General features: G+C 43.0%; 1 protein-coding gene across 1 annotated transcript in view; it reads right to left on the bottom strand.

Annotated features, from left to right (window-relative positions):
• The window catches only part of xkr6b (XK, Kell blood group complex subunit-related family, member 6b), a 53364-nt gene extending 34335 nt beyond the window's left edge, over positions 1–19029 (bottom strand). The window contains exon 1 of the mRNA XM_071902377.1: positions 18467–19029. Within this exon, the coding sequence (XP_071758478.1) occupies positions 18467–19029 (563 nt within the window). The remainder of the gene's footprint in view (positions 1–18466) is intronic.
• Between the last annotated feature and the right edge of the window lie 6602 nt (positions 19030–25631).

Below are 25631 nucleotides of genomic sequence, written 5' to 3'. Positions count from 1 at the left end.
GGAGTTTTAATGGATGGGTGGAGCGGTGTACTTCTGAATCTTACAGGCGGAGGAGGCAATAAACTAAAGATGATGTGAGACCTTCGTGAAAAACTTGAGAAGTTCTTCAGAAGAGCAATCGGTATCTTCATGGGAACATCTGTCTGCCTTTACAATGTCCCCATTCTCTCCTCCATCATCTAAGAGACAGACAGTTCTGTATTGTAAGAATCTTCCACCCACAGAAATCATACTGCTTCATATGTCTGGATACAGATAAACCAAACAGACGTTTGGTAGACAGGGAGGGAGCGTTTTATCTGTGACACATTTCCCGTTCGCTCGACTCAATCTGTGACTTTGGTTTGTAAAGAGTAGAATATTTTGATGAAAAATGTAATACTGATGAAATTAGGTAGACAGAGAGAGTAAGAGGGAAAGTGAGAAAGAGAGAGAGAGAGGGAGAGAGAGAAAGATTGTGCTTTGGGCTCTTTTTGCTACGCTTGGCTGGAGCTGAGTGTGTACTGTGCTTCAGAGCAGAGCAGAGCGCTCCCACTGTACAGCAGTATTGGTCTGACTGGTCAGTGCTGGGCTCCACTATAAATCTAGGTCACCGTCGGCACTAGGGCATTATCTCATTAACAATTCTCAATAAATTTCAGCCCTCACTATAGAGACTATCTATGTGGATGGAGTCAAAAAGGAGGGACTTTCGGTGATAAAAGATTTTGAATTCTAAACTGGAGGGTTTTAAAAAGTCTGTCTCAGTAATGAGTTCTTAAACTTCAGATCTTTTCACACTGATTTGAGTACAGATTTGGACTAAACCTATAGGTGCAGAGAGGGCTGTAAAGGGAGATAACACGCAACTTTCCCTGGCAATTTTCCATTTTGGGATTTTTAAGAAAATTTTGGAAACAGATGCAAGAAACACCTTGTGTATTAAATCAAACCCACTGATTTTACAGCGTAAGATCGGTGCTACATTGCCATCATCTACTGCTCAAAGCAGAGAAGAGAGTTATTGATTTAATTCAGAAACACCAGGGCTTTTGCATCCGATCAATTCATGCAGCTGCCTACATGCTAGGCCCACAGTGTGCTGGGAAGGCACACAGCCTGTCTATTATAAGAGCTGTGCACCACCTTCATATTGATGAGGGGACGGTTCTAGGAAGTTTGGCCAAATTCATAACCAAGGATGGCATGTGGGACGCTTCCAGCCACATCACAGCATCAACCTGGTGGAAGGGACTGTCCTCCATTACTGCTGCTATCCCACCATCATGAGCAGCATCTGAACCCAACTGGTCTGTCATCGGGAACACTGACACCAAGGTACACAACAGACTCACAAGTGCAAGGGTGAAGAAATTGGTGGCAATTCACGCCAACCTCAACTGTTTGAGCCAGTGAAGATAAACTTAACACAAGTAAGTGTTTCCTCATCAGATAAAACATAACTAGAAAGAATGCCATAAGTTTAGTTTTTATTTTACTTATTTTATTAACCTGTAGGAGGGGACAAGGCTGCCTCCCTTTGTCTGAGAAATGATTCTGATTCTGAAAAAATAAAGTTGGTAAAATGCTTTAAAATAGCATCATGTTTGTTGAGATTATCCTTTATTTTTCTCCTGAACACTGCTTTAATCCAATAGTGTCTCATAGTGACATATGAGTATACAGACAATGAATTAAAAATATATATTTATAAATACCTAAAATATCTAAAAATAAATAAATAAATAAATTTAAAAAAATCAACAGTATAAATTTTGTATAAAGTACAGTATAAGGTTTCCATAGATTTCCAAATTTACCTCAAAATTCTCAAAGTTGCCTCAAAGTTCCTGGAACTTTACACCCTAACTGCAGATCATATGCATGTTGATATGTCTCTGCACCAGTGCCACTAAGACAAATTCCTGCACATTTGTTGCACTTTAAGTCCACTTTAAGGCAAATTAAGTGTCAGATTCTGGTTGTAATTCTGATGGGCAGATGCTGTGTAAAGAATTGATTAAAACTGTACAGGGAATTCAGCAGTAAACAATTAATTGCTTCATTACTGTACTTGCAGAGATGATCTACTTAATAAGCCTTGCAACAGAACTTTCACATTCCCACAAAAAGCACAAGGCAGAGCTGTTCACGTTTTCACAACCTCATAATCAACTTACACTGCAGCACTTTCCTATGATCTCTCCGTCTCCTCTCTCTCTCTCTCACACACACACACACACACACACACACACAGAAATTCAGTTCCGTCCTATAGTGTTCTCTCTCCAGCGCACATGGATTAAAAAAAAAGAAAAACCTGAGCCTTGATGGAAAGCATGTTAATGGCTGGTTCGACATTTTGAGAAACCTTAAGCAAATTAATGTTTTGGCTGAATTAATTTCACAGCGCCTCTGACAAGGACAGGTGTAAATGAGACCTGACACATCAAATCACTGTCAACAGGCCAAATCCATGACTAGAACACACAAACACACAAGCGAGCGCGTACACACAGTCACACTCACACACACAGACACGCACACACACCGTTAAATGACTTTATAGCCTAAATAGCATATGGCACGGCATATAACAGGTATGGGTAACTATGATGATGATGCGTATATTTAGATGTGTAAAATGGCAAAACGTCCCCCTTCACAAAGCTTCAATGACAGTTACATCTTGAAAACGCTTACAGTGAAACTCAGTTAAAGTGATATTATAGACTTGAAGACCTGAAAACACCTTGCTCAAATGATGAAAAGATCTTCATATATTTTAGAAAGGGTAGTATACTAGAAATAAGCTACAGTTAAATTCCCCATGTAATGAATTCCCATTACTATCTTTAATGGTGACTTCATGCTGCACCAGTAGGTGTAAATAAAAATTTCAACCAATAGAACCATCACAGATTTTTGAACAATCCCGCCCCTCCACCCCTCCCATCAAATAAAACTCCCTTTCTCTCCTTGACTGATATTCCATTAGTTTAGACTTTTGAACAAGCCTCAACATCCTGTTTCAACAATAAATACATCAAATCAAGGAAGTAAAGATGCCGTTTCATGGGGGTCTTTAAATCTTCTTGTTCGTGGCGCTCCTAGGCGACGCTTAAGCCAAAAGTCTGAGGCGAGAGTAGGGGACAATAGAGGATGTAAAAGAAGAAATGTCACCTTCAAGGGCAACACTGACTTCTGCGTTCATCCAGCAGAGATACAAGTGAGATCAAATGAAAAACCCCAAATGCATCCATGATGCATATTGTGGCCCATTGGGACAGTGAGGGACTCCCAGTTAACCCTCTCCCTCTGATGAGATGAGAGTTTGGACTGAAGCCTTGATGAGAAGCTGCCTCAAAAGGCTGTATGTGTAGACACTGTTTTTTTTTTTTTATTCCCCTTTGTGGCAAAAGAAACCCTCGTCCAGACGATCCAGACTGTACGAAGGTCTCCAAATTATGGTTAGAAATGTTCCAGGTGTAAGCACTTATCACTGCACATGGGAGCTGGAAACTGATCCCGGGGCAGATTGTAGGTCTGCTGGGGGCCTGAGGTGGTGACTCAACACTGATGTATGACAATGCGCCATATTGCTGCACAATTTGTTACTTTCACTCGACTTCAAAGTGCAGAGATGGACCCTGTGGGGGAATGAGAGAGAGGAGAGCTCGGCCATGCCAAAAAAGACAAGGACCAGTCTGGGATCCCTTGTGGCAGTGAGGGAAAAATGCCAGAGGGAAAAAAAAACCCACAAAAAAAAAACAACCTTTTCTCTCTCGTGGACATAAATGGTTTTGGAAAAGGCTCAAAGCTCACACAGAAAACAAAAATCAAAAAATCTCAAATAAATCAATAAATAGACATTCACACATTTGACAGTGCTGCTTGATTTTGTATTCCCAAGGACCTTTCCCGTCGGTGCCGACAAAAAGGATTCCCGCGCCGTATTTTGCCTAGCGCCCGGATAAATGTTAAGCTTATTTCAAAAGGCTCCATGATTAAACATCCCGCTAATCTTGGCGCGTTCCACATAAAACTCCACAGAGCATAAATCCATTTATTGCCAAATGTGAGGGGAGGCAAAAACAGAAAGTGGGGTTGCCATCAATTTTCAGGTCGAAAAATGGCAACTATTTAAAGATGAGAAGTGTGAGAAACTGTGTTTGCCTGTCACTACTTAGTAAGGTTAAAAATGTGTAAATTAGCCATATGGCTAATCAGGAAACAGGCACATGGGCCTGTGTGCTGCGCGTGTGGGTGTGAGAGAGAGCGAGAGAGAGAGAGAGAGACTGTCTGTAAGTTTGTGTATGTGTGTGTTTTTGTGTCCTTTAACAAGTATGAAAAGTTTGAGAATAAACTTACGGTAATAAAATGAAATAGTCACAAGTTGTTCCCACATTACTACAGAATAGCATCTAGCCTGTTTTCTTGATTACAGATCAGATGCAAACAGTCGGATCCATTAGTGTTCAATAGCCTACATAATTGATAATAGCTATAGGTATTACAGTTTAGTAAATAAAACAGCCCCAGCTTTAAATGAGTTACTTATAAGTATTGTAGTATACTTTCAGTTGTCTCCTCCAAACCTGTAATCCATATGGAGGCAAGGGAGTCAGAACAGCAGTTTTAAACTGTTATGTCCCTTAAAGGAATACTGGACTAATCCACTCAGACACGGTGGCTGAAAATATCTCACTGACTCCATGTCATCCTGCAACCACTGCAGAGGAAATATATGAAGTAGAACATTGTTCATCCAAATCCCAGACTCAAACTGACCAGTCATATAGGGTTTATATACTGTATGTCTTATATGTATGCGTATGGTTGTGTATTTAGCTATTTAGTTGAAAGTATCATCCAGGAAAACCCAATAAATGGAATGTCTTTGGCAATAGATCTTTCTCGTTGTGGATTCAGACTTAATTTATATTTTCCCCAAAAATGTCAGACTTCCATGCCTTTTGTTTTACTGGAAGCCCTTCGTTAATGAAGGGGTCTGGTAAATGTTACACAATGTCTTTCTGCAGAGCCTCATTTCCCAGCAATGCGTCAGATGTCATGCACTATACCATATGAGATGAGTCAACTGCTTCTCCCATACTCACTCGCAACATAACGCAGAAGAACATTCACACCTCCTATGCATGTGCACACACACACACACACACACACACACACACCCACACACACATATGAGTGAGAGGCAGGTGGCGGGAGATGTTTTGTTGTCGTTGCTTGCTTGTGTGTGTGTGTGTGTGTGTGTGTGTGTGTGTGTGCGTGTGTGTGCATATTATGTTTGTGTTTGTGACAGAATGACAGAGCAGTGAATCAGTAAGCACTCTCTCTCTCCTTCTGCCCTACATACACATACACACACACACGCACACACACACACACACACACACACACACACACACACACAGTGAGCACACTGTCAGTGTATTTTATTACCTCCAGGGCCTGGAGCCTACAGGCTGCACAAAGCTGCAATCACCAGCCATTACCATGTAATTCACACTGGGGGCAAAGACACAGAGAGAGGGGATGGGGGGAAAACAAAACAATAGAAACGGGAAGGAAAAGAGTGACAGAGAGAGGTGAAGAGGGAAGAGAACAATGGGAAATAAAAGGTAGGGAAATGGCAAATACAACTAGAAACAGAGAGACAGACAGAGGATAAAAAAAGAACCAGGAAGCAAATGGATAGGTCTAAGTTTCTACATGTGAAGCACACTTGGCGTGGATCCATTCCCTGAGAGGCCTGAAGGCTTGGTGATGTGACAGCTAATGGATCACTGTTGGTGTGTTGAGCTGACAAACCCTCTCCCCCGACACCCTCGGGCCCCCTGAAGCACCCAGCTCAGCTCTCCTGCCATGGTCACCTTAATAAAGGAGAGGGAGAAGGCCATCTAGCCACCATCATGGCTGCTGGTGGAAGGAATGGGCTGTACTAAATACAAGGAGGCCTAGGTGTGGGCAAGATCACAATTCCCTTACAAAAGAGTCACATGTGAAAACCCACATGAATTCAAAGCACATGTGCGTTTTGGACACATGTTGGTTTTGTCCCATTTCCCATGTGAAAATTACATTTTCACCTGTGAATTGCCTCCACATGTGAAAATACGTTCCCACATGTGATACAAATATTATCATACGGTATGTAATGGCAGGTAAAAACATTAAAAAAAATAATTTCACATGCAGAAAACTAAATCACACAAAAAATTTAACTGTTCACATCTGAAGTAAAATCTGTCACATGTGATGTCATAATACAACATGAAAAAAACCCACTTTGGATTCACATGTGGGTTTTCACATGTGACTTTTTTGTAAGGGTTCAGTCCTCAATTTCCAGCTTTGGGAATAACAGTTTTGGTCATTCAAACACACTCACACACAGGTGAGAATGACCAACTGACTAAATACATGCTGAGACCCACAAACCATCAAATGCAAATGGAAAATGCCCTCTGTCCATCCATCATATGCAATTGGAATAAACTTTCTACTGACTCATACCTGTCACAGTCCCATCTGACACATAATAATATAAAGAATAGTAGTCATTTCAATCAGAAATGGCATACACACACACACACACACACACACACACACACACACATTACGCATACTGATCTGATAATCTGTTGGCACAAACACTTCCATACATTATCTGACACTTTGGCACTCTTGCCCTGATCGTCATCAGTGTTGCATATATTGAGCCTAAGCACATAGTTCAGTTGTTTCTAACTACTATTGACACTCTCTCCATTTACAATATTTATATGATTTCTTTCTCACAACCATAGTTATAGGATCATCTGATATTTTTTTACCTCATTTTATTGTTCTGTTGATTCAGTGGGGACCATGCTAAAAAATGATATCCTTTTAATTAGCATAAAGCTTACATTGTGTTTTCAAGCCAAATTCATAGCATTTTTATGCTGAAACAGCATCTGTATACAGAACATTCAATATGAAAACCTCTCAAGATCTCAAATTGATCTCAGACTGAGCCGAGACTCTTCCCTCCTTCAGACTAGGTCTTGGTTTTCTTTTTACACTGAAAACCCCAAATGGATCCGATCGATCTGTCTGCTGGATTTGTAAGTTACTGCTAAATTCAGCATTCACATTACTTGTGTTGGACGATGTCAGTGGTAATGGCCTGGTGTGTGTTTTTGTATGTCCGAATGTTGACTTGAGCAATTTCTAAGAAAAGCTACATGGCATACGGGCGACGACAGGTACTGTATTTTTGGATGGAGTGCGTCTTTTTGAGAGTTTGCATGCAGCGTACAGTATCTTCACATTCCTCATTTTTCTTGAGTGCAGCAGCTCACTAAGCAGGGTATCACCATGCTAATATGAGAATGAGAAGAAATGACTGCGCAACCCTGCAAGTGTGACACTGTGAGAGTGAAAGAACTAAAGGGGCTGTTCAATTATTTATAAGCAGAGATTGTCTGTTTATCAAACTGACGCCTGGAGCGTCGACCATGATTAGACTCAAACAATGGTGGTCTTCTCTGAGAGCTGCCGATGCAGCTTCCAAGACACAGCCTCCATATGAATAAAACACAGACGCCATCAAAAAGCACTGGGAAGAGTGTGTGTGTCTGTGTGTGTGTGTATCTGTCTGTCTGTCTGTCCATGTGTGTGTGTATGTGTGTATGTGTGTGCACTCAAGGATCAGGATTTAGAATTTTTTTTTGAATGAGGATTTGGCTGTCTGGTGCAATGGCGTTCATTAAATCATGATATGTATAATTCATATTGCTGATATACGATTGACCTCATTTAACTACAATGTGCAATGCTTCTTAGACAGACTTTGTATTTAATTGGTATGGCAGCGAGGATGCAGTGGCCCCATGGACTAACAAGTGCACAGTGTGAAGTCTTCTCGTGTGCAATTAACTGCACATCACCAGTAAAAATATATTATTTTATCTAATTATGAAGACTTCCATCGCATTTCTCGGCTATTTGCAAGTTTAATGGAAGCCTAATCCCAAGCTATACAGTAAATTCTTGTATACAGTGCAGTTTACTCATGCTGTAAGTTACAGTGTGGTATTTCTTAAAAGATGTTTTCCTTAAAAGCCTTTCAGACATTTGGTATAACCTGTCCTTTTTTGTAACATTTTGTATTGATTGGCCCTTTTGCATGTATGCATTTCAATAGACTGTAAATAAGTCTCCATAAAAAACTGTGAAGCCAAGGTGAGAGGAGAGCCATTAAGCCACAGGTTGACTCGTGAGGTGAGGTGTAACAGTTTCCCAGGGAAGTGGGACATGTTGTCAGAAAGAGGGAGCGAAAGTGAAGGAAGAAGGGGGTGGCAGGAAAGCAGGAGATGTGAAAACGGGCTCTGTAGGGAGCAAAAGAAGGGTGGTATGGCAGGATGATGGGAGGGAGGGAGGAGGGTGCTCAGTTGTAATGGGGCAGGAGCCAGATGCTCCAGTTTCCTTGACAGAAATGGAGGTCAAGTGCAGCTTTATGTGAAGGGAACACAGGGAGAGAGGCATAGAGAGAAAGAGAAAGATGGAGGAGAGGGAGGAGAGGGAGGGAGGCGCCATGATGACTTTAACTAGTGGTGAGGGACACAGCGTACGACGGCTCTAAGCACACAGTGTAGCGAGCGTGATCGTTCTAACTAGCAAATAGGGAGAGGATAAGATAGGGTAGAGGAACACACTGCGTGGCGTCTCCTTCTAGGAAGGATAGAGGGGGATAAAAAGGCTTTATGAGGAGCCTAAGAACATTAATAGCTATAAGTGATAGGGAGGGTGCGGGATAGGATAAAAGAACATATGGCAACTTGCTAGGGAGGATAGATGTGAGTGTGGCGGCTTGAGCGCATGAAGAACACTAATAGATAGAGAGGGTGCAGGGGGAGAACACATGATGATCATAAATAGTACATCTGGGAGTGCAAGGCTCACCTAATTTCAGGAGAAAGGGAAGCATAAGAATATATCAGGACTCCGACTATTAGGCTGGGGACTCCGGATGAAAAATAGCCTTTGTGTGTAAGCATCTCAACTAACACTGGATATCCTCTGGGTCCAAGTAATGATTTTCTCTGAGTATCATATGCAGTCGACTAATGCGGGAAAGCATAAATCACACGACACGCTGTGAGGGCTTGTGCATGGGACTTGGAGGAAAGGTGGCAACGGGGCGTATTTGGGTTTCTGATTAGAGGGGTATGGGAAGAAGAAACAGAGGTAGGGAGAACTGAGAATTGAATTAATGCGGCCAATATATTTGCCAAAGAGTAGACATTCTCCACACTTCCAAATACACTGAACAAACAACAGACTTCAAAGTGAATAAATCCTACAGTACCATAAGCCAAACAGATATTTCCCAGGCACACAAGCTCCCAATGTGCGCAGGAGAAGAACATAGTGAAAATATGGTACCTGCATAAAAATGTGTTGCAGTCTGCATCTTGTCAGTATGTGTTGAATCAAACTGAATGATCCCAGAATTTTATGGCATCCTGAATAATGTGATTTAGTTTTTGATATTGTTAAATAAAAGGGAGACTTCTATAGCTAAAGAATTAGTAGATGTCTGTAAGCATTAACACATACACACACTGATGAAAACACTGTCACTTTTTGTAATGTATACTGTTCTAAGCGGTGATATAATGTCTATGAGTAGCCCATTGGTGGAAAATCTAAAATAAGTAGGGAACTGATTTCTCTGTCTGTCCTCTGCGGGGGGAGAGTGTAGGAGATGGCCCTCATAATGACTTTTCCTATAGGAGAGGAGAATAGGAAGGGTGTGTGTGTGTATGTGTGTGTGTGTGTGTGTGTGTGTGTGTGTGTGCGTGTGTGTTGTGGGCGGGTGTCACAGTCCACTGCCTGCACCAGCTCTCTCTGATCTAAGTGCCTAAAGAAACAGGACAGGGACGAGTGTTACTCCGCCGCTCCCCCAAGGTGTGTGCATGTTTCTGTATGTGAGAGAAAAAGAGACTGTGTGATGTGAGACTGCATATAAGGAGGTGTGTAACAAAGAGCTACTCTCTATTCCCCTGAGGTGTGGTTTGTTTGTGTGTGTGTGTGTGTGTGTGTGTGTGTGTGTGGTGTCTATGCATGTGCATGTGTGTGACCTGCATACAAATGTCTGTCTGCTAGCTTGTCTGCCCGCTCGCTTAATATTCCTCCACGTCCGCCTGCCTGTCGCTGTCTATCTGTTGACCAGTGTTGAGAGGTAGCGCCTATGTAACATCGGGGCCTTCAGGCTTACTACATGATATTGTTTTGCTCAGAAGGCACGCCGGAGGCAGCTAAATCAAGCATCATCATAGACCCTTTTTTTTCCTCTCTCATTCACCCTGCGCTGAACTTAAGAGCCCTCGGCAACAACAGCGGGTGTTATTGCCTGCGGAAATGGGACTGCAATCAGTTAGTCATTCATTTATTTATATGGTGTTACACTTACTTGTCCAGGTAAGGTCAGGGTCACTGAGTACAAATTCTATTTTGAATATTCTATTGAAACTTACTGATTTTGATTTTATGATATACTGCTTGAGAGAGTATTATATACTCTCTACTCTATCTATCTATCTATCTATCTATCTATCTATCTATCTATCTATCTATCTATCTGTGTATCTATCTATCTATCTATCTACCATCTATCTATCTATGTATCTATGTATCTATCTCTATCTGTCTGTCTGTCTGTCTGTCTGTCTGTCTGTCTGTCTGTCTGTCTGTCTGTCTGTCTGTGTATCTATCTACACTGAACAAAAATATAAACGCGACACTTTTGTTTTTGCTCCCATTTTTCATGAGTTGAAATAAAAGATCTAAGATTTTTTCTATGCACACAAAAGGCTTATTTCTCTCAAATTTTGTTCACAAATTTGTTTAAATCCGTGTTAGTGAGCACTTCTCCTTTGCCAAGATAATCAATCCACCAGACAGGTGTGGCATATCAAGATGCTGATTAAACAGCATCACAATAAAAGGCCACTCTAAAATGTGCAGTTTTATCACACAACACAATGCCACAGATGTCGCAAGTTTTGAGGGAGCGTGCAATTGGCATGCTGACTGCAGGAATGTCCACCAGAGCTGTTGCCCGTGAATTGAATGTTCATTTCACTACCATAAGCCGTCTTCAATGTCGTTTCCGAGAATTTGGCAGTACATCCAACCGGCCTCACAACCGCAGACCACGTGTAACCATGCCAGCCCAGGACCTCCACATCCGGCTTCTTCACCTGCGAGATCGTCTGAGACCAGCCACCCGGACAGGTGATGCAACAGTTGGTTTGCAAAACCAAAGAATTTCTACACAAACTGTAAGAAACCGTCTCAGGGAAGCTCATCTGCATGCTCGTCGTCCTCACCAGGGTCTTGACCTGACTGCAGTTCGTCGTCGTAACCGACTTGAGTGGGCAAATGCTCACCTTCGATGGCGTCTGGCACTTTGGAGAAGTGTTCTCTTCACAGATGAATCCCGGTTTTCACTGTACCGGGCAGATGGCAGACAGCGTGTATGGCGTCGTGTGGGCGAGCGGTTTGCTGATGTCAACGTTGTGAACAGAGTGCCCCATGGTGGCGGTGGGGTTATGGTATGGGCAGGCATAAGCTACGGACAACGAACACAGGTGCATTTTATTGATGGCAATTTGAATGCACAGAGATATCGTGACGAGATCCTGAGGCCCATTGTCGTTCCATTCATCCACCGCCATCACCTCATGTTGCAGCATGATAATGCACGGCCCCATGTCGCAAGGATCTGTACACAATTCCTGGAAGCTGAAAACATCCCAGTTCTTGCATGGCCTGGATACTCACCAGACATGTCACCCATTGAGCATGTTTGGGACGCTCTGGATCGGCGTGTACGACAGCGTGTTCCGATTCCTGCCAACATCCAGCAACTTCGCACAGCCATTGAAGAGGAGTGGACCGACATTCAACAGGCCACAATCAACAACCTGATCAACTCTATGCGAAGGAGATGTGTCGCACTGCATGAGGCAAATGGTGGTCACACCAGATACTGACTGGTTTTCAAAAAATGCATATCTGTAGCCCTAGTCATGTGAGATCCATAGTTCAGTGCCTAATAAATGTCTTTTTTCAAGATAAAACTGCACATTTTAGAGTGGCCTTTTATTGTGACCAGCCCAAGGCACACCTGTGCAATAATCATGCTGTTTAATCAGCATCTTGATATGCCACACCTGTCAGGTGGATGGATTATCTTGGCAAAGGAGAAGTGCTCACTAACACGGATTTAAACAAATTTGTGAACAAAATTTGAGAGAAATAAGCCTTTTGTGTGCATAGAAAAAATCTTAGATCTTTTATTTCAACTCATGAAAAATGGGAGCAAAAACAAAAGTGTTGCGTTTATATTTTTGTTCAGTATATCTATCTATCTATCATCTATCTCTATGTATCTATGTATCTATCTATGTATCTGTCTGTCTGTCTGTCTGTCGGCCTATATCTATCTATCTATCTATCTATCTATCTATCTATCTCTCTATCTCTCTCTCTCTCTCTCTCTTTCTCTCTCTCTCTCTCTCTCTCACTCTCTCTCAAGAACTGAATTCATTTGGATTCATTCAAAAAAAACACACTGAATCAACATTTAGCCAGCAATTCCTGCAAATTCAACAACCCAACTTGATTCAAATCCTAAACACAGCGAACCGAAACAGCAATTGAATCCCCTTTTCAGATCCCCCTCTCCTCCTCTGCTGCTTCTGTCATGAGTGAATAACTGAACCACATATTTCTGTCTCGTTCCTGTCGTTCTGTCTCTTTACCCCCAGCTGGGAAGCGTTCCCAAGGAAGCAGGCTTTTCCTGCATGTTGATAGGCTCCTCTGTCTCATAATTGGGGGTTTTCTTGGAGCGCTGGCTTTAAAGGTTTGTCCCCTGTTATCAGTGCTAATGAGAAAATGAGCACCGTTCCACTGATACATCCTAGCGCAGCAAAGGAAGTTTAATGTGCTGTCTGTCGAGAACTTGCATAGCGATATGGAGTCATATATAATACACATAAGCGTGTGTGTGTGTGTGTGTGTGTTTTTATCATTAGCTGTCTGTAGAATAAAGCATATGTGTATTTTAATGTGTTTCTGGTCTATTAAGTCAAGTGTATAAACATCAACACAAAAGAGTCATATTTTTTCCTATACCTTAACAATGATAGGAAACTGAATTTGTTTGAAGGAGCTTCCCAGACTTTTGCCATTTTCCCAGTGAACAGAATAGCAGGCCAACAAGACCCAGCCGTCTCTCAGTCTTTTCCGCTTGACTCCAATAATACTCCAGTGCTTCCACTGCAGAGGGAACAAGATGTTCCCATTTTTCGCCATTTTAAACTCTCAATACATAATCATATGGATTGTCACCAATTCAACCAAGCCTTCACCCCCCACTCCCCCCCCCACCGCTCACCCCTCCATCCCTCCATCCCTCCCTGCTTGTTTTTTCTTGACTGGTTGCATTGTATCGTCTCAATGTCTCGCTTCGCCGCGCGTACAAACCTTTTTTGGCAACTACAAGCAGCCCAGCCAGCCAAGAGAGGCTTTGTCGACTCCTTCTCAGTCTGTATTAATATTTACCAGGCTAGGAAACAGAGGCAGATGTCAACCATGAGCCGATTCCCTCATGTTGCTCTGTGGTGAGCCCACTGTTGTACTGGATTAAAGCATAATCCAAACATCAGATTTGTGGTGTTAAAACATTGGGAACCGTTGTAAGGGGGGAGTCCCAACTGCCTTGACTGCTGCCGAATTGGAGAATTCCTCAGTAGCCAGGATTAATGAGGAGCATGAGGAATAAGGTAGCAAGGACTAACACACAGGTTGAAAAAGTTGAGGGTAAATATATATGATTACAGACTGTTTACCAGCCTACTTAGCAGTCTGATCCTGGCCTCATTTGATCCTCACGAATATCCAAGGAAGCTTTTCAGTTTAGGAGTCTGAATATTTGCAGATCTTAAGTTTGTATACACTGTCAAATGATGCTGGAGCTGATACCATTCTGCCTGTTGATATGGTTATTGAACAATACTACAGCCCACACACTCTGATTCTTAAATGCCTGCCTTTCACTGACAATGTGATGTCATGAGAAACTACAGCCCAACTGGTAATAAACCTACCAAACAAACATCCATATTTATCCATCCATTCATGAGGAATTACATCCATCTTTTCAGTGTATCTATTCATTCTGGTGGACATGGTTACTCAAATCATACAAACTTGAACTGACAACAAAAGACCAGCATTTCAGCACCATGCACTGCAGCTGACTACACCGCCACAAACAGAGTGCATAAAAGATATCTGCCACCTATTAGGTGTAATGTAAGTCCACAAAGCCTGTTCCACCATTCACTGCATGCCGAAAAATACCTTTCACTATGCCAACAGAATCAAACTAAATATCAATCAAAGATATCAAAACATGATATCTTGGAGATATCTTCTTCACTGTGGTGAGGATACTGTGCAATGCATTGTTATGTCTGGAGGACATATACAACATGACACCCAACGAGACACTACAGATCAATACACACTCTAATGTATATATGCCCCATAATACACAATAATACACACAGTCTTTTATGTGTTTCAAGACTGCATGAAGTCAAGATAAGAGGTGCAAGAAAGTGTCTTAAAACTAGGCTCACATGACCAGAGTCAGAGTTTTAGCACTGGACAGCTCCCATAAAGAAGAAGACCCCGAAGCTGACAATAGAAGAGTGGATTTCAGAACTGGACAGCTCCTGATGCTTTGTTGTGCGCACTGTATCTAAGCAAACAATTACCATATTCTGCAGAATATTTGAATCTTGCGATCATAAGCACCTGAGAGAATTGGGAAAACCAAAGCTGAACTGGACACAAAGACCCCTGTAAAGCTGACCGACAATCCTATCAGCACTGGACAGCTCCTAATTAGCATTAGGCCTGAACATTTGCTAGGTTACTAAGTTTCTGAGGCTGCCAAATATAGCTATAATATTTTCACTCAACTGTGAGAAACTGGCTATAAAACAGATCTAAAAAAAAAATTAGAGAGCAGGAGAGCGACCCCATCCTTACCACCCTCCCCCAGTCCTTTGGGTGGGGGGGGGGGGGGGGGGGGGGGGGGGGCGGAGATAGATGCGGTTCTTGTTCAGTCAGACACTGATTTGGGCTTACACTGATTAAGCTGTCCATCTTACCACCAGGAGACCTCTCCGTGTGCAACTGTGTATGTGTGTGAGTATTTGTGTGTGTGTATGAGCGCATATGTGCCTGTGTGTGTGTGTGTGTGTGTGTGTGTGTGTGTGTGTGTGTATGTGAGCGGAATCTCTAAGCTTAAGGAGACACCATCAGCAGTGCCAGTGATTCACAGGCAGGAAGACATGAAAGAGCCGTAGAGAGCCAATGGCAGAGCGGGATTTCAGTTGGGAGAGGAATTCTCCCCGTTCTGTTGACACCTAACAAGGAGCTAACTGCAAAACAAGCCTGGCGATTCTGTCATCTGCTTGGTCCTCAGGTGCACAGAGAGAAAGCAGCTAATTGAATCTAGAACTGAGAATAGAGTTGAGTAATGAGACATGATGAGGCAGTCTTTTTGACTCCTGTCACCACTTCATCTTGTTTTCTGATCTTAATGAAGGCAAAACATTTCACAAACGGAAAGCATCTTGCTAAGAATGCCTGAGAATAGCCATGATAGTTGCTTTTAAAACCAGTTGTGGGAATCCATCATGCATTTCCCCATAATAAACGACAAATATAGGATATCAAACGTTCACAAATATCCAGTGAACTGCACCATCATGGAATTAGAATATCAAGTGAGCACATTCATATGGTATACTGTCTAATATATACAGTATATGCCTCATAATACATTGTAATACGATAACACATACTACCTATTGGCAAGATGCCCTCTTACAATGGCTAATCATCACTGTTAGCCCTCTGGGTCCCAGGTTGCGAACTCTTGCTAAGCTGACAAGAGCAGCTTTTGACCTTCGACCCCAAACCAGCAGCCCGGCGGATCACATCCAAAGGGAGACAGTGCCCTGACAATGATCTCTCCCCCCAGGCTCTGTGCTGTCACAACATACAGACCACCAGATTATGTTTCTTTCAGTTCCCTATAGGCGCATTCCAATGCTCTGCACTAGTTTCTTCTTCTTCTTCCATTTAGTTCAATTCATCTCAGTTTAGGTTTTACTATCATTGATAAAACACTTGTATTGCTGCAAGTCTCATGAATGAATGATGAATGATGAATGTCTGCAATTCTCAATTGCAAATCACAGTTGTGTCACATCACTTCTGCACAATATGAGTGCAATCTCATCCATATCCATTCATTTTCACAGACTGTAAATCTGTAGTAATGAAAACAGATACACACTACACAATTTCTTAAATTAATTAAGCACCAATGCTTCTGTTCAAGTTGACATTTCATGATAAAAATGCTCCAAGAAAACCTTTTAGTTTGTGTGCGGCCAAGTTGGAGAAATTAGAATCTGGTCAAAATCTGTGGCCCTTCCCAACATTCCTTTTCCATTCTTCTCACACACACACAACAGATTGAGTTAATCAAATATAAGGAAAGGAAATTATGTTTTATTTGGTTGTCCTGTCCATTGACAGCACATTAAGCTGCCTCATACGTCTTGGATGGGGGATGCTTTGACTCAAAGGTCTACTTAAGCTCTTCCATGACCACCAACATCACCGATGTCTTTGACTGTGCACCAGTTCACCAGCACTCTTCATCTCCACCACCCACTACAGAGATGGTTATAAGTGAATAATCAATTGCACCACAGTGGAGTAAATAAACCTGGGCCAATACAACTGCAGCCAGTCAATATGATAGCCTTCAGGTGCAGCTTAAAAAGAGTCTGGTGATGAATGCAGAGTGGATTGTCTCATTCTGGGAAAAAAAAAACTATCTTGACGGGGGATGCACCAGCAAGCACTAAAATTAGCTTGAATACAAGAGTAAAGATGCTCTTTTCAGCCATATGGAAAGGAATGTATTGGCTTTTTAGACTAAATTGTGCGGGGAAATCAGTGGATGAGGTTGCTTTAAATGAGATGGTAATATCTCATAAGGTTTTTTGAGGGCATAATAAAAAAATGGACAGTGGGTTTCAGTTCAAATTTTACTCCCAGGATGCCAGCATGTGCGTAATTTAGCCTGTAGTGCAGATGCTCTCATGAATTAACATCAAATAGCTTAGAAAATCAATTTGACTGATGAGGCAGTTATCAAATACAAATATGAGTTACATATCAGTCTCAATCTCTCTCTCACACATGCACGCACGCACACGCAAACGTACACTGGAAGTAAGGATGGAATGATTTGACCCCTTCCACCACATCTCACAGTGTAATGTACTATTTTACATTTTTCCCCCCGCCGGCAGTCCTCTCAGATCAGCCGTCATGCGTTACATTTTTTCCATTAAATGCCAGCCACTGCGTCTGTCTGCACCAAAAAACAACTCGCTGCTGAGGAGCTCCTGCTGAACAGCTTTTACATGGAGTGGATAAACTGTGCGCACCAGGGTCACATTTTACTACCACAGTAGCCGCTGCATGTCACAGATTACGCGCAGACACGCAGACCTTGAGTAGATGCCCACGGTCTCCCCGACGCGTCAGTTTGTGTGGTAAAAGCGGATTTTAGGACCAAAGATGTCGAACGTCGCAGAGGAATCGATGACATCATGTCTGTGGGGGGAAGATGTCGTTTTTCTGAGCCGTGAAAACAGATGCTCGTCTGGCCTCTAGTTGCAGAGTTGGAGTAGCCTATTTGATGCGGGGAGGGAGGGTGAGCCGAGGCGTCCGAATGCACTGTGATGCACTGTGAACGGCGCGCCTGACTCCTCTAAATCTCTCCCGAACACACACGCGCGCGCACACACACACACACACACACACACACACACACACACACACACACACACACACACACACACACACACACACACACGCAATCTTTCGGCTACTACCTGTCCCTCTTTGAACAAATAGCGCTCTTCCTCCCCACACAAGCGCAATGGCGCACTGTGATGAAATAATCACAACGGTGCAATTTATGAGCAGCTGTGGCAATTTGGTGTCTCAACACATTTGGTGGAGAACATGACGAAGATTTATCGCAAAACGAAATTGTTTTTAAATCGAAAACGTAAATAAATGACCATTGTATCAAATAGTGAACACAGTGAGGCGAGCACAACGGCATCACCACGGTGCTGCTTTTCACCCCAGTCATGTACACTACGACGGGTTATACCAGGTGACAGTCAAGAAGAGGTGAGGAGGCTGAGTGAATGGGGAAAGCGAGGGGAGCTGGAAGGACTGTGCTTTGGGGGATTTAACTGTTCCTTATAAAGGCAATACTCAAAGTTTGGCTTACCTCCACACTTGTCCCATCTGAAAGATGTGTATGACGGTCTGCCAGATCCAGACAGAGAGGAGGCAGCACCTGTCTCTTTGCAGACTGACTGTAGCTCTCCGACTACTCAGCCCCTCCACGGAGCCGAGTCCGCCCCCAGTGTAATCCTGCACAAACCACCTGAAGCTCAGGATCTGGACAAGAACCGAGGGCACCAGCACGAAGAACAGGGTCAGGCCCGACCAGAGGAAGTCCTGCTTGTGGTAGTAGTCGATGGCCAGCCACAAGTCGGTCCCCACATCCCAGAAGAACACCAGGAGCGCCAGGATGATCCACAGGCAGTCCAGCCAGAGGCGCTCCTCCTGCGGTGGCCGCCCCGCATCTCTCCCCTTCCCCTTCCCCCGGAGGTAATGCAGGCAGGCGCTCCGGCAGCCCCAGTAGCACGACGAGGTGTTGCAGCAGTGGCAGATGTGGAAGGAGCTGCCGTCCCGGGGGTCGTCCTCGCACGTCCCCACCACCTCGTCCAGGTTGTGCAGCTGGGCGAAACCGGTGACGACCCCGCGACCATCGGATTTCGCTGCCATCTTTCCCTCTGATGTTCCCACCTCCTCCGGCTTCCGGGGTTCGTGACGACACTTCCCTGACACCTGTTTTCCGAGTGCACCCCAAATGTGGGAGCCATCTAAAAGCGGGGTGTCAGCGCGGCGCCGTCGCCCACTCCGTCCCCAGACAGCGCTCCAGCGGCGCCGCGGACGCAGCCCATCTTTTCTTGCTTTCTCTCTCTCTCTCTCTCTCTCTCTCTCTCCACTGCAGAGCTGTTCTCACCTGGCAACAATACACTACCCTAATCTACAGGTTCAAAAAATGTAATTTGTAAGTCATGCGTCCAACTGTGGCCAAGCAGTCTTTACCTGTGCATAATCTAATTCCCTGCTGTTCAGTTTTTTCCCTTCTCTGCAGCTCTCTCCTCCAGCTGCAGGCTGAGTGCCATGAGCAGACCGTCTCTCCACTGTCCCACGACGACGTAATTCATCCCCCACCTCTCCTCCCTGCCCCCCTCTCTCTCCCTCCCTCCCTCCTTCCCTCACCCTCTCTCTTTCTCGCTCTCTCACGCACACGCACACACACATACACACTCACTCGCTCTCCCTCTCAACGTGGTTGCCATCTAGTGTCTCGTTTGAAGCCCCTAATATGCAGGAGAGGACCGCATGATGTAATGCTGCATGCCTTTTCACACCAAACACAGTCATGCATTCCCGCTGTGTGAGACTTTGAGTGAATCAGCCACGGTGACTCACACTAGGTCACTTTTTGTAGGAGGAAAAGGCATATCAAAACAAACGCTCTTACCAAGGACTAACGAAAAGATAATATAATATAGCCTACCTATAGTGACTTATGTGGCATGCAACTCAATAATGAGTTAGACCTTATCGTACTTTATGGTATTTTCTATCTTCTATGGTATAAGTATTCCTATAGGACATTATCTATAGGAATAATAGTCTATTTATTATATATACATATATGTGTTTACTATACTTCTAAAAATAGTATAGAATGACTATAGATATTTTTCGTAAGGGAAAAGTAAGGTTTTACCTACCCGCATCAACAAACAACTGAGTGAAGTCTGCAAGTAATTTTATCTAAACAACTGGCATCCTATGACGCAAGAGCAATTATGCATCATATCCTCCGGGAAAAGAAAGGATAGATCTGCATGTAGATCTATACACCTCTAGAATGGTTGCTAAGATACATGTTATATTTTCTCTCCTTTCTGCCGCATTTTGCAGCTGCATTTTCAGCAGCACTCAAGGGGTTAAGGATTTGCTGAAAAGTGACGCTTTCCCTCTGGTAGCATGTGCAAGAAAATAGCTGGTGAGTCCGCTGCAGGCTCAACACTATGGTCAGACTGTGCGCCCACAGAGCGGGGGTCAGAGTCCGGCGCGAGATCAGATCATGTCTGCTGTCCCTCCGCAAGCTGCCCTCGTGTTTGAATTCCGGATTTGATGGGAGCTGTCCAGTGCTGAAACTGTTCTGAAGGGGACTGTGACAAGGCGCTACGTAATTCTCTCTCCCTCTCCCTCTCTCTCTCTCTCTCTCTCTCTCTCTCTCTCTCTCTCTCTCTCTCTCTCTCTCTATCTATCTCTCCCACCCTCCCTCTCTCCCTCTCTTTCACGCACGCACGCACACACACACTTCACGGTCCTCCCCATTTGCAACATTACAAAGCGCCGCCATCTACCTCTGACCTGATATATAGCCTAAGTCAGCCATGCTATCGGACTATCGAGATGGATTTGACTTTAAAAGCCCAGAGCAAGTTAATTAACTTGGTTATGTACTTCTGACGAGGGATCATTAGAAAGGGTCCTCTCTGGCTCCCCACCAAAACACCCATATGTCTTCTCCCAGTCAATATAGTAGACCTTAGACAAAAAACTTTGTCCTATATGTGTCAGCCACACATGTCCATATTCTCATACTGAACATTCATGATCTTGGAACATGTTTGCTTCAAACATGCCTAGAAATCATAGGCAAAGGTTTGGTGGGTGACCAATGGGGGAGACAAGTCACCCTCAATATCAGGAATTAAGTGACACCCTATCCCCCATCCCCCACCAACACCACTCCCTAATTTCTGCCAATTTCTGATTCAAGTGACCAAGTGACTTGTGTATATCTTGACATAAGTTAAACAAAAATGATCAGTTATAATGAAGCCCTTGCAAATGAAGATATTGCAAGGCTGTATGGTTTGGTTTTAGTTATCCTTAAAAACATTGCTACCATAGTAGCTGTAAAAAATGTGGGTTATGTTCCAGCATGTCCATATACAAATACATTTTGCAAGATTAAATGTTCAAATTGCCTAAATAATTGTCCGCTCCATCTCCATGCTTTAAAGATCTGTGCTTGTCATGGTGAATGGCTAGTCCTTTATCCAAGTAAAGTTTAGTTTAGTACAGCAATGTCAGCAGGACGTCTTTTATTTTAGAATAGTGAGGGATTTTCACAGAGATGCTCGATAAGGAGAATCAGAGCATAGATTGTTCTTTAAATGTGATCAAATGCTTGCAAGAGTGTATGGTTGTGTGCAAGGCGACTGGCACATCATAAAACATCATATAAAAAGTTTCATCTGAGTAGCTTCCATTTTCTCTTCTTCCTCGGGGCTGTCAGGCTTCCACAAAGCCTTTTGAGCAGCACACTAGATACACACACTCAGCTCTAATGTTCACAGGAGATGGTAGGCTGCGGTACAGTCTAGCGCAGGAAAAGTCTCACAGCAATAACAGCAATCAAATCAACTCAAATCATAAAGCACTTTTAACAAAACACGTTTGTCACAGTCTGCTTTACAAGACAACAGAAGGACATAAGTCATTTTAGACAAGAGATAAACAAACAAATCACAATTCTAAGATATGAGGCTTGTGTGCGCATGTGTGTGAGAATGGGTGAATATTAGAGCAAACAAAAAAAGAAGAAAAGACAAACATAGCAAGAAGCACTTCTCACTCCTGCCTCTCAAGGAAGAAATAGGGATGCGGGCTGTGGTAGGGGGGCATAGGCTAAATAAATCAGGCTGGACTTAAATACTGAGACAGTGTCTGATTTCCTGGTTCCAGAAGGAGGGAGCTGTGTAGAAAATACTGTTTTCCAGCCAGCTGTTTTCTGAGTATAAATCCTGCATCCTGTGAGCAGAAGGCTCAAGCGGATTTGTGGGGAGCAAGTAAATCAATGAAGTATCGTGGGCAAGACTATTTTATGTTTTGTAATTCAGAAGTAAGACTTTGTAATCAATACATATAGTTATGAGGAGCCAGCGAAGAGTCTGAGACAGGTTTAATGTGATCATGTTTTCCGGTATGCGTGAGGATTCTGGCTGCAGAGGCTTACCGAGGCGTCTGGGTCACTGTGGCGTACAAAGACTTACCACAGAGACTCACAGCAACAGCTCACAGCAGCTTACAACGGCAACGCATTCAGACATTTGACAGCAACTCACATTAATGACTAATTGCAACTCACAGTGGCTCACAGCAACCTACGACAGCAGCACAGGAAATGTGACCTATGTGACAGAGGTAGGAACAAGCAACCTGTGCCACCCTGCAACCTACATCACTGCAACTGGTTGCTCATTCACGCCGACTTCTGCTCCGATTTGGGTATTCAATTTGTATGTTCTCACTTCCATTTGTTAAATTTGACATCATGGGAAAATAAAAACTGTCACTTTGCTGCTACTAATAGCTAACTGTCTTACTGTAATAACATTTTAATAACTAACTTGTTAATCATTGCTGGATAGCTATCTGTAGAATCTGTTGTTATACTATCTTGAAAAGTGCTTTTTAGAGGTTTGGCTGCTGGTAGCTAGTCATAATGTCACTTGGGATATAATTGAGCTTTTCATTAGGTTTATCCATAAATGCTTTGGGAATAAAACCATGAATTTAAAATCATAAAGCCTATCATTATATTTTGGGTAGGGGCACTACTACATTTCTGGGTCCCCTGACAAGATTTGGCACAAGCCCTTTAGTCTGATGCATCTAATTTAGTGCACCTGTCCTCTTTGAAGTCCTCCTTCTTTTTTACCCCACAAGCGGCCTCCTTGTTTCTAGCATTAGAAACACCTTAACTAGTTCTCGCTCACTTTCATCTCAATTACTTCCTCTACAAATTGAATGTGTAAATCTGAGCAGAAATCACTACAAATGGTAATTAAGCTACAAGATGGGTACCCTGCTTTGTGAAAATGTAATCTAATGTAGGTCTAATGTAGGCCTAGACCAAGGGGTCTGAACCTGTGGATCAGGACCCCCCAGGGGGTTGCAAGATCATTTTGGAGGGTCGTGAGATGATTTATGGGATAGGAAGAAAACAGATTTCTACTATACAAACTCATTATTATGTCTATTTTTCAGTTTTTTCTCAAATTTTTGCTTTTTTCTTGTGAAATACTGAATATTCTCAGCCTCTCAGCCTCCTCTGATTAATCAGTGAAACAACCTGAAAAGGGAAAATCATCCTTTGGTTGGACTGGTCACCATTCTGCATATGCAGCCTTTGTCGGGGGTCACATCACTTCATTTCAAGGGGTCACAAGCCAAACAGGCTGAGAACCACTGGCCTTGAATAGTAGCCAGGTGTAGGCTCAAACCAAAACCATTTTCTGCTCCTCTACATGAATGAAAATACTAGAAACCAACAGTGCTACTTAAAAAAACATCCATCTTGAGTTTTTATGCCCACTATCCAAAACCCCCATCCTACAAAACACATGAAAGTTTGATGAAGGCAAATAGGGAAGCATATTGCTCAGGCGTACAGGGCGCATCGCAGCACACACGTGGCACGCGCTAAATAATGCAAAAGATGTAATCGGTGACGAATCCCTGGGGAGCCTGGATGCCTTCTCTGAGTTTTTCCCATTGGGGGTGTGAAGGAGTTACTGCAGCTGTGGTGGATGGGCGTGTCTGGATCCCTCATGTGACGCAGGCATGACTGAACAAATGAACAATCAAACCTGCCCAAGAAATAACTTGAATTACCTTATTTTAAAAAATGTTATACCAGTGCATCGGACCAGAACCCCACATTAAAGCCTACATTAAATAAAACGTCACAGACAGCCTGCCCAGATTACATTAGAAATTACATTTACTTTGAGTTTTCATACAAGTCAAAATTACATCTGGGTTATCGTGCTCTCTGAATTCTTGTGCGGAGCATCTCTATGAAATGGCAGGTGGCACAACAGATCATATTTTGATTTCAATGGGTGAGTCATTTTTTTTTCACCATCTTTCTCACCATTTTTTTCTGTCACTCCAGAATGTTGTTGATGTGGCAGCGTCTGACACATCAGCTGCCACAATTGTACTTTGACCAAAAATGCAGGATTTTGAACCCTTACCAGAAGAATGGATAAAGTCCATAAACATTATCCACAACATATTACTGGTATGAATTCATTAAGACTCTTTTATGCCTGTCGTTAAGTCATCATTCTGTCAGTACAGACTGTAATGATTCACTGGACAGGCCCGAAAATAACACAACATCAAATAAATAAGAATTCAAACAAACAACCATTCAGAACAGGACATTAACAGAAAGGAATGAATCATGGATGAGACACTCTCTTTCATCATAAACTGAAAGATGACTAGCCTGGGTGAGTAATAGGTATGGGTACAAACTGTCAGTCTTCCAAAAACTTTTCAAACTTAAAACATCAAAAGCTCTGCTGTAATGTGACACAGATGAGTGGTGTAAGCTTTCGGTTCACTCAACATTAGGAGGCTTCCATCTGTTTCAAGGATAACATTTGCAGATTGCAGTTTGCCATCTAATTCTACCGATCAAATACCACTTGTGCCAGATTTTTAGGCTACAAGGGGTGGATGATCCCAAAGCTTTTGCACTACTCCTCCTTTCCTCCCCTCCCTCACTACCACTCCTCTCCTACCAGGAAGCAACTTGGAGGAGACGAGGGGAGGAATGGAGTGGAGGAGAGGAGGGAGCGATGGAGTGGAGGCCATTTGGGGCAGTTTGTTTGCTACTCCATCATCAAAAATGGACGTAAACTCTTGATGAAGTGGCCCTATCATAACTGACATAGCCCAACACCACAATACGCATCATAGCCAAAGATTTTATGCAAACCCAGCACAAAATATGAATGTCATATTCATATTTTGCCTGCGGTGCCATCCTGCTGGTGTTCATTTGATAAGTAACATGGGCTATACTGTAGGTTTATGTAGTTTTAATGTGCATTCATGGATGAACCTTGGTGAACTCAAATTTGACTCTTTCGCTTTCGTGAGATATTGGAATTAAAACAGTCCTATCCTACATATCATACTTCCTTCAACACTTGTTTACCTTGTGTTTTTTCAAGTTTGTAAAATATGTCATATTCTAGGAGTGGTCACAGTGAGGTCACCCTCCCAAAATTGAAAAGATTTCAAAGAGGAAAGTATAGGAGGTAGTGGAGGTAGGAGGTAGCGGAGGAAAGGAGGAATGATTTTTGGATCTTTGGGATGCACCCAAGAAATGACAAGGATGTTGTATTGCAGCCCTGGTTTAATGTTACACATTCAGATAGATCTATGAATGTGCTTTTATGGAAAACGTAGGTTTTGTGTTTAACATG

Source organism: Centroberyx gerrardi, chromosome 18 (assembly GCF_048128805.1).
Source record: "Centroberyx gerrardi isolate f3 chromosome 18, fCenGer3.hap1.cur.20231027, whole genome shotgun sequence".
Classification (NCBI taxonomy): domain Eukaryota; kingdom Metazoa; phylum Chordata; class Actinopteri; order Beryciformes; family Berycidae; genus Centroberyx; species Centroberyx gerrardi.
Note: the sequence above shows the minus strand (reverse complement) of the source record. Positions and strands in the feature narration are given on the sequence as shown.